The sequence below is a fragment of the Corvus brachyrhynchos genome, unplaced genomic scaffold (genome assembly GCF_000691975.1).
Source record: "Corvus brachyrhynchos isolate BGI_N302 unplaced genomic scaffold, ASM69197v1 scaffold346, whole genome shotgun sequence".
NCBI lineage: Eukaryota > Metazoa > Chordata > Aves > Passeriformes > Corvidae > Corvus > Corvus brachyrhynchos.
In genome coordinates this window covers 3506044-3514790 of record NW_008238644.1, presented here as the reverse complement: position 1 = coordinate 3514790, position 8747 = coordinate 3506044, and the positions used below count along the sequence as shown (strand labels likewise).

The 8747-nt window shown below is 60.8% G+C and overlaps 3 protein-coding genes across 10 annotated transcripts in view; 1 reads left to right on the top strand and 2 right to left on the bottom strand.

Moving 5' to 3' along the window:
* The window catches only part of ZMYM3 (zinc finger MYM-type containing 3), a 32209-nt gene extending 29212 nt beyond the window's left edge, over positions 1-2997 (top strand). For 3 of the 4 annotated variants that reach the window (XM_008636177.2, XM_017737592.1, XM_017737591.1), the window contains 3 exons: positions 755-1009; positions 1094-1211; positions 1624-2997. In XM_008636177.2, coding sequence (XP_008634399.1) covers positions 755-1009; positions 1094-1211; positions 1624-1822 — 572 coding nt within the window. In that variant the 3' untranslated portion in view covers positions 1823-2997. Of the gene's footprint in view, positions 1-754; positions 1010-1093; positions 1212-1623 lie in introns of those variants that run through there. The other variant, XR_001863065.1, reaches the window with a different exon arrangement.
* A 347-nt stretch (positions 2998-3344) lies between these two features.
* On the bottom strand, positions 3345-5097 carry LOC103617892 (gap junction alpha-3 protein). The gene has a single exon (XM_008636242.2). The coding sequence runs from the start codon at positions 4425-4427 to the stop codon at positions 3531-3533; it is 897 nt and encodes a 298-aa protein (XP_008634464.1). The 5' UTR covers positions 4428-5097; the 3' UTR covers positions 3345-3530.
* A 98-nt stretch (positions 5098-5195) lies between these two features.
* Positions 5196-8619, bottom strand: GJB1 (gap junction protein beta 1). 5 transcript variants are annotated; one of them, XM_008636174.2, is made up of 3 exons: positions 8110-8196; positions 6895-7010; positions 5196-6191 (listed from the first exon to the last, which is right to left on the bottom strand). In XM_008636174.2, the coding sequence occupies exon 3, from the start codon at positions 6177-6179 to the stop codon at positions 5340-5342; it is 840 nt and encodes a 279-aa protein (XP_008634396.1). In that variant the 5' UTR covers positions 6180-6191; positions 6895-7010; positions 8110-8196; the 3' UTR covers positions 5196-5339. The 5 variants fall into 5 exon arrangements, with proteins under 5 accessions (XP_008634396.1, XP_017593114.1, XP_017593115.1 ...); XM_017737625.1 differs by lacking the exons at positions 6895-7010; positions 8110-8196 and adding an exon at positions 8523-8619; XM_017737626.1 differs by lacking the exons at positions 6895-7010; positions 8110-8196 and adding an exon at positions 8505-8603.
* Positions 8620-8747: the final 128 nt, after the last annotated feature.

The window sequence follows — 8747 nt, the reverse complement described above, 5'->3', positions numbered from 1 at the left end:
ACACAAACCCACTGCAGAGCCAGCGTGGCTTACGCTTGAGCAGCTTCTGTGGCCCACAGTCAGGGTAGCTGGGAGCAGGGCACGTGTGTTTTGTATCCTGGGACAATTTGAATCTTTACAACACTTCACACTGCTGTTTCCACCCTTTGGCAAGGAGGATGCCAAGCCAGGGGGCACACTGGTGGATGTCTTTGTGTTCCCAGCACATGGATGAGCCCTGCACACTGTGCTAGGCCTTGGCCAAGGTTGCTGTGCTGCTGCCTTGTGAATGGACTTAGAGCTCTGCAGAGGCTTTTCATGATGCTGTGATCTGGGCTGCCTTGCCTGCTGTGTCTTGTCGGTAGTTAGTTCACAGATCCAGCCTCACCTCTGCAGATTGGCTATCCCAGTCAAAGCCATTTGACTCCAGACCTGTGTATCTAGGCAGGAGCTGGCCAGATCTCTCCTGCCTGCTGCTTTTCCTTAATTGCTCACTGAGTGTGGTGGAGCACTGACCTGGCATTCACTTTTTGGCCAGTTACAGAGACGAGCAGTTAGGATTGATTTGGGTTCTCGCCTGTGGTTTGGCTGTGATCTGGAGAGGCTCATGGCTGGGCAGAGCTCTAGCTCTGCTGATGGCTCTGTAGAAGTAACCTTGTGAAAAAAGAGATGCTGTGAAGCATCAGTCTTTTGCAGTGAGCTTTCCTGGGCAGGCTGAAGGGATTGCCATGAGGCCACTGCTGATGTGACCTGGTTCTCCCTCTGTGTGTTGCAGACACAGTTTTCTCCCGTGTCGAGGAGGAGCACCTGTGGGAGTGCAAACAGCTGGGTGTTTACTCACCCTTCGTGCTTCTCAACACCCTCATGTTCTTCAACACTAAGTTCTTCGGGCTGCAGACAGCAGAGGAGCACATGCAGCTCTCCTTCACCAACGTGGTGCGCCAGTCCCGCAAGTGCACCACGGCCCGTGGCATGACAAAGGTGGTGAGCATCCGCTACTACGCTCCTGCCAAGCAGAAGAAAAGCCGAGGTGGGTCTGGGGGAACATCTCTGTTCTTCCCCCTGTGTCCCCCATCGGGATCCAGCCATGATCCAGCTCTCTCCCCCTCTGCAGATGGCGGCTCTGGAAAACGGAAGCGTGAGGAGGAGGTACCGATGCTGGAGCAGCGGGAGAACAGGATGAATCCCCTCCGATGCCCAGTCAAGTTTTATGAGTTTTATCTCTCCAAATGGTGAGGCTTTCTCTGGAGAAGAGGCATGTGCCATTTCGGGGCCACTTCTCAGTTTTGATGGGACCCTGTGGAGTGACTGCTGCTCTCCAGACATTTGCACATGAGCATGCAGTCTTGCCCAGGCTCTGTGCTGCTTGACTAGATCTTGTTTGAGAGAATGCTTCTCTCTGGCCTCTTCCACTTCTTACCCTTCTCCAGACTGACGGGAATGTGCAGTAGGAGTCCAGTGCTTGGGTGCTTAGGGGCTTTGGCCTTGAACAAGGAGCTGCAGGCTCAGTTTGTCTCCTTATTCTACTGAATGATGAGAGGCTGTGATGAGCTGTGAGCGCCCCTTGTTAAACCTGACATAAGACCAGGCTGTCTGAGCCCCTGAAGCTGATAACGCAGGTCTCACCCTCCTCTCTCTCCACAGTCCCGAGAGCCTGCGGAACCGCAATGATGTGTTCTACCTGCAGCCCGAGCGGTCGTGCATTGCCGAGTCCCCGCTCTGGTACTCGGTGATTCCCATGGACCGCAGCATGCTGGAGAGCATCCTGAACCGCATCCTGGCCGTCAGGGAGATCTACGAGGAGCACAGTCGGCTCAGCAGCATGGAGGATGACATGGACTAAGGGCGAAGTGCTGCTGGACTGGCTGCTTTCCAGCCCTGGATCCCTCCTCTTGCTGTTTCCCATTGCAGGGCAGGGGCTACGCAGCATAGGAGGGGATGGTGCTGCAGCAGTGCTGTCCCTGCATCATTACCAGACTTGGACCTCCCATCCTGCTCGTTTCAGGCATCCCCTACGTACATGGCCCCCACACTCAGCTCTGTCTGCAGTTTTGGCTGCTGGGTGAGCCATCTTCCCCAGGGCCAGTTCCCATGGCACAGGAGTGGCAGAGTCCCTGGGGCAGCTCCCCTTGCCCAGCACTGTCTCTCCCCTACCCCCAGCCCTGCCACTACCCCTGTCTCCCGGTGCCCCAGGGCAGGGATTGCACAGGACCAGTGCACCATCAGACCAGCGGCCCCTGAAGCTTTTACTTCCCTCTTCCTTTAGCATTCCCTCACAAGGCTGGAGGTATCAAGGCAGGAACAGTAGCTCTGCTGGTGGGGCAGGACTGTCTTTTTGAACCAGTGGCCATGGGCCACAGGCAGCCTGAGAGCTGTTGGGTTAGGGGGAGAGCTCTTGTCCCAGGGTGGGAGAGATTTGGGTTGGTTGCAGGGAGGGGATGGAGCTCATGCCAGAACTTGTGGGCAGAGATCTGGCCTTGCCACAAGGGACACCTCCCTTGTGTGCAGCCAGGATGCCTCCCTCTCTTTGGTCAGTGTTTCTGGGTCTGCTGAAAACTGATGGAGATGGGTCTGGGGCAGTGCTACCCCTCTCTCCCCACTGTTCCCTGTCCTGGTGTAAGGACCCTCCCCTGTGCAAGGTACTGTCAGTGGGAACCTCTACTCCAGCTAGGGGCTTAGGCATTTGCTGGCAGAAGCAGAGAGCCCTGCCTGGCCTCCCCCTCCCTCCCACAGCCACAGGCTGCCAGTGCTCTGCCCCAGGCAAGTCTGGCTCCAGTTGTGCCACTCCCTGCTGCCTCCTGGCCCTTCTCGTGTTCTGGTTGGTTTTCTTGAGCTGTACATGGGTCTCCTGTTGAGCCTGTATATATTGTTCTGGGCCCTGGCCTGGGGCCATCTGTTCTCTGTGTCCATGTGGAGAGTGAGCTGCTCACCAGTCTTGTTGTAGTGATGCCAGGGCGGTAGGACTAACCCTGTGTCTCTGGAAACCATTCATTTCAAATAAAGATGTGGAAAACTTTGGCAGCCCCTGGTTTTTCCCCCTGGGCAGGGTGAGCTTTGTAGAACAGGGCCAGTGGCTCAGTGCTGCTGTGCACCTTGCTCCTGTCCATCCCAGCCTGTGCTCCTGCACTTCCGACCTTGCCTGGCCCCTGCTGTGCTGCCAGCTCTGGCATGGGGCGATGGCCCCTGCCCCAGTACCCAGTGGTGCCAGCATGGCATGCCCAGCCTGCCCCTGCCCTGTGCCCTGCCCAAAGGGCTGCAGCCCCACCCAACCCAGCAGTGGCCCTGCCCTGGCCATGCAGTGTGGCCGTAGGACGGAGCGCTTGGAGAACAATGCCCCAGTGCCCGTGAGCAGAGCAGGAGTCAAGTGTGGTGCAGTAAGTGTTTATTTTCTCTCCCTTCCCAGCTCTGCTCTCAGCCCTGTGCTGAGCAGTGTCCCCAGCTCTCATGCTGGCCATGGGGTCCATGCCTTGGGCCTGGCAGAGACTGGAGACTTAACCACCACTGTGACCACCCATGCATTGCCCATCCCTGACCATCCCAGCAGGCCACATTCACACTGCCAGGTCTGCCGTTCGCATGTCCCTGTGGGACCCACCAGCCACCCCTAGCCATGCACCCGCCTTCTTCAGTGGTGCCAGGCCATGGGGGGGTCTGCCAGCAGCCAGGGGGCTGCCACCCCTGGGCAAGGTGACATAGGTGCCGCCGGGCCCTACAGGGCCACCAGGAGTGGTTAGGATGCAGGACTTGGGGCCCGGCCCCCGCCGGCACTTGGTGAGACCCAGGTGGTAGATCTCCACCAGGTTGAGCAGCAGGGACACACAGGCCACCCCCAGCATGAAGAGGATGAAGATGGTCTTCTCAGTGGGCCGGGAGATGTAGCAGTTGACTGTGTTGGGGCAGGGCCAGCGGCTGCAGGTGTAGAGGGGCTTCAGCTGGAACCCATACAAGGCATACTGGCCCACAATGAAGCCCACTTCCAGGAGAGCCTTGAAGACAATGTTGCAGATGTATGTCCTCAGGATGGCCCCCTGCATGCACACCCGTGCCCTCGTGTCCCCTGCAGGGAGCTGGGGCTGCCTGGGGCGCTGCCGCCTGGCCCCGCTGCCAGCCCGTGCTGCTGCTTGCTGCTGTGCCTTCTCCTCCTGATGCACCAGGTGCAGGATGTGGCCCAGATACACAAGGCTGGGGGTGGAGACGAAGATGATCTGCAGGACCCAGAAGCGGAGGTGGGAGATGGGGAAGGTGCTGTCATAGCAGGCATTTTGGCAGCCAGGCTGCTGCGTGTCACAGGAGAAGCCAGACAGCTCATCACCCCAGACCCGCTCCGCGGCTGCCCCCAGCACCAGGATGCGGAAGACGAAGAGGACGGTGAGCCAGACCTTCCCCACCACTGTGGAGTGCTCCTGGGCATTCTCCAGCAGCCGGCCCAGCAGGCTCCAGTCCCCCATGGCATGTGCTGTGGTGCCCTGCAAAACAGCCACCCTCCAGACACAGCCGCCCCACGACCCGCCAGAATGCCACCCCACTCCCTGGTTGGGCAGGTGTGCACAGACCAACCCAAGGCTGTCCCTGGAGTGTCCCTGTCCTGTGTCCCAGGGGACCCCCTAACCTGTCACAAGGAGGGCAGGGGGAGCAAAGGCCTCCAGCAGAGAGCTGGGAGCACCATGGGGAACAACCGCGGTGGCGATCCGGCATGGGGACCTCTCACCGTAGATGGTGCGTGGGGCAGAGCCCAGTGCTCCTGCGCCGTCTGCTCCTGTCAGTGGGGTGATGGGGGATGCTGCAAGGCCCCTTCCCCGCTGGTCCCCAGCTCCTCTGTGGGGTGTGGACAGGTCTGCCTGGTTCCGTCTGTCCGGTCACCCAACAGCGGGCGTGGGGTTATCGGGGCATGAGGCAGCTGCGTGCCCCATTGGCTTTCATTGTGACTGGCACATGAAACAGCCACTGGGGAAACTTTTTCCCTCTATTTTTGGTCTGGGCACTTTTCTAATTATATTCGGGGCTGCAGGGGCTGGTGCTGGGAGAGTGCAAGCCCTTGGACACTGATCAATGCCACCCAGGGGTCACCGGTCCCTGCTGGCTGCCAGGGCAACACAGCCCCAGCTCAGCCCTGGCACTGCAACCCACCAGGGCTTGGGTGCAGGGGTGGACACCCCACACTGACACCACAGCTCCTGGCATGTCCCGGCTGGAGCAGAAAGGAAGGAGGCAGCACCTGAGAATGGATATTTAATGGCCCGAGCTGCTCTCCTGGCCATCTAGGAGAGCCAGACTGGCACCTGGGGGATGCTATCCTTGGGACAGGGACAGTAATAGGCCCATGGGGCGACTGTGGGACCAGGGCCCCTGCAGTGGTGGCCCTAGCAGGCAGAACAGCGGTCACCCTTCTCCTGCAGCCCAGAGTTGCGGCGCAGCATGTCCTTGAGGGAACCGTCCTGCTCTGTCAGCAGCTGGTTGATCTCATTCTGCTTGTACTCAGAGGAGTGCTTGTGCCCATAGAAGGAGCCCTTCCCCGACGAGGGGTTGGAGTTGTGCTGGCTTCGGCGGGCACAGGCCCGCACCACCAGGTAGATCAGCTCTGCCATGTTGAGGACAATGCAGACACTGGAGGTGACCAGCATGAAGACAGTGAAGATGGTCTTCTCGGTGGGCCGGGAGATGAAGCAGTCGACAGTGTTGGGGCAGGGGTAAGCCTCGCACTTGACCAGCCGCATCATCTGGTAGCCCGGGTAGAGCATGTAGAAGATGTACATGAACACGGCCTCGAAGAGCAGCCTGAAGACCACGCTGCAGACGTATGTCCACCACAGCGACCCCGCTATGCGCATCTTGTGCTTCTTAACCTCTTCCATGTGCTTGGCATCCGCATGCCCTGTCAGAACCAGCAGCTTCTTCTCCTGGTGCTGCTGGTAGGCCACGTGCATGGCGACGAGAAGGGCTGGTGTGGTGACGAGGATGAGCTGCAGGGCCCACAGACGGATGTGGGAGATGGGGAAGAAGTGGTCATAGCAGACGCTGTTGCAGCCAGGCTGCTGGGTGTTGCAGGTGAAGGCGGATTTCTCATCCCCCCAGACGCTCTCGGCTGCCACCACTAACACCATTATCCGGAAGATGAAGATGACAGAGAGCCAGATGCGCCCGATGGCAGTGGAGTGGCGGTTCACCCCGCTCAGCACCGTGTAGAGGCCGGCCCAGTTCATTGTTTCTCACGTCTGCAGGAGAGAGCGGTGAGAGATGGTGTTAGGAACAAGAAGGACACATGGCTGAGAGCCAGCAGGTCCTGGCTCCTCCAGTGGCAGCAGCCCTAGGAGGGACCTGGAAGCAACTGGGTGGCAGCCCTGGCGGGTGGAGAACAGGATGGACAGACAGGAGGATGGACAGACAGGAGGACAGCAGCATGGCTCCTGCTCCTGACATGGCTCAAGGCAGCATTTTGGCCAGAGCAGGTAGGAGTCTGGCTGCCCCAGCAATGCCAGATGCTCCAGTCCTGCCACCCCACACAGGCACAGGGATCCTAACCCACAGCTGCCACAGAGAATGGGGGTGAAGCTCCCACACCTCCGCAGCTACCCCCAGTACTCAGTGCTGACCTCTTTGGCTAGAAACGGACCCAAGGAGCTTCATGGGCTTCACTGCATCAACACCTCCCTTTCTTTGTTCTCCCAAAATCTGCAGGAGCAGGGCCAGGGAGCCCTGAGCTGGGGGGCTCCCCCCCTGCAGCCCTGCTCTGCCATCCTCCCAGAGCCATCCTTGCTCGGGGAACACGGGCCGCCCCCCCCCCCAAGCACAGCCCCCCGCCCCACCAGAGCCACCCACTGGCACTGAGCAGCCCGGGGAGCTGCTTCCCACCCCCGCATGAGTCTGGGTGGCTGCAACCAGACACCCCCCAGTGTGGAGGGTCCTGGCGACGCGTACCTGCCGGTGAGGAAGGGTCCTCTCAAGCTGCCCCCAGTGGCCCCTCTAAGGTCTCATGCCTCCCGCAGGAGAGCTCTGCTCCGCCTGCCCTCGTCTCTCTCTGCCACTGCCCTGCACTGGAAGTCATATGCTGCTTTATAAACTATTTACATACAATGGGGCCTTTATTGGCCCCTGAACAACACACTTTAGCATTCAGATCTAACGCCCTGACTTCCGCCCACCCTGGCCAAACAAAGTGCCTGTGTGCTGCATTCCCGCTGCTCGGCCCTGCACCCACTCCCACCTCCCCACCACGCCCCGCACCGGCCACGGCCGCAGCCCCGCCAGCCGCGGAGTGCCCGTGGCTCTGCTCGGCGGGACCCACGCCACAGACATCGCCGTGCCGGACAGGCCAGCCAGGGTGTCTGCAGGTCCCTTCCCCAGGAAGCACGGCCGAGCCCAGCTGCGTGCCCATGCCGCATGGACGGCGCAGGGCACTTGGAGCAGGGGTCTGGCACGGAGCACTCGGTGGGCTGCCGTGGGGCTGGGTGGCACTGGGTACCGCTGCTGTGAGTCCTGCCGTGCCCTCAAGGCTCTGGTACCAGCAGCAACGTCTGTGAGGGCATTGGAGCTGCCCCGTCCCGTTGGGGACATGGGAGAAAGTCCGGGCGAGTGACGCTGGCTGGGGCTACCCTCACGGCGGGGGCAGCGCTTCTCCCCCGAGACGGACTCACTGACGCTGCCCTGCAGCTGGGACATGCTGGTGGGAACAACAATCCCTGTGCTCGCACACCCTCCGTGCCCCTCAGGGCTGGTATCCTGGACACACCGTGCCCCATCCCTGCAGGGATGGCGCCATGTCCCTTGGGTTTTGTCCCCAGCCTCACGTGGCGAGCAGCATATCCAGTAAACCCTACCAGCTGGGCGCCTTTAGGTTGGCAGGGCAATTAATGCCATCCCAAATTCTACCTCCCCCCCTTAGCCCAAGGTGCGAGCACCCGGAGCTGTGCAAACGGCAGCGGCCAAAGACCGTCCAGGAAAGCTGTGAGGACGCAGCCTGTGCCCACACTGTTCCTCTCCCCACTCCCGCCATGAAGGCCAGCACTGCCGGCTCTACTCTCCCTGGCCCATGGCCGAGCCCTGCTGTGGTCCCCACTCTGGCCCCCCTGGTGCTCCCCAGCTGAAGGACACGCGGCCACCCCCGCAATGGTGCTGTGCCCTCCAGGTTCTCACCTCAACACCAGGACAATCAATGCTCTTTGGGATGCAGCAGTCTCAGCCTCCAAAGCAGCACCCTGGACTTTATACTGCCCCGCAGGCACGTCACCCACCCCCTCCCAAACAGCCTTGCTCCTTCCACGACTCGTCAAGTAAACACCGCAGGTGTGTCCAGCCTGGCTCACACCCACCCGCATCCCCCACCGCAGCTGAGCATCCCCCGGGGCCAGCCCCGGGGCTACTGCAGCACTGAGGCAGGGCTAGCCCCCCCGGATGGTCCCCGGGGATATTTCTGGCCGCCGTGGCCCCACTCCCCTGCTGCGAGCATCCTCCCCGCTGCATTCCCTGCAAGCCAGGCACATGCCCCGTGGCGGAGCCCTGCTCTCCACCTGGGGGATGACTTTGGATACCCTCAGCTCCTGGAGCACCTTGATCTGCCGCTGCAGGTTTCCGTCTGGTCCCTGGGGAGCAACCAGTACCCAGATTCAATGTGTAAAAAGTGCAGCCGGGAAAAGGCAAACAGCCTTGTCAACGATTAACTCGGCTGGCCCGCTTCAAGGTCCCGCCGCCCAGCACCCCGTGTGGGACGTGGCGACCCTGGCGCTCATCCTGGGCCCCTGGGCTGGACCGCAGGAGCCCCCCCCGCGTCCCTC

Coding starts and splice junctions, on each gene's coding strand:
- GJB1 (XM_017737625.1), bottom strand. CDS start 6,179: ATGAACTGGGCCGGCCTCTACACGGTGCTGAGCGGGGTGAACCGCCAC.
- LOC103617892 (XM_008636242.2), bottom strand. CDS start 4,427: ATGGGGGACTGGAGCCTGCTGGGCCGGCTGCTGGAGAATGCCCAGGAG.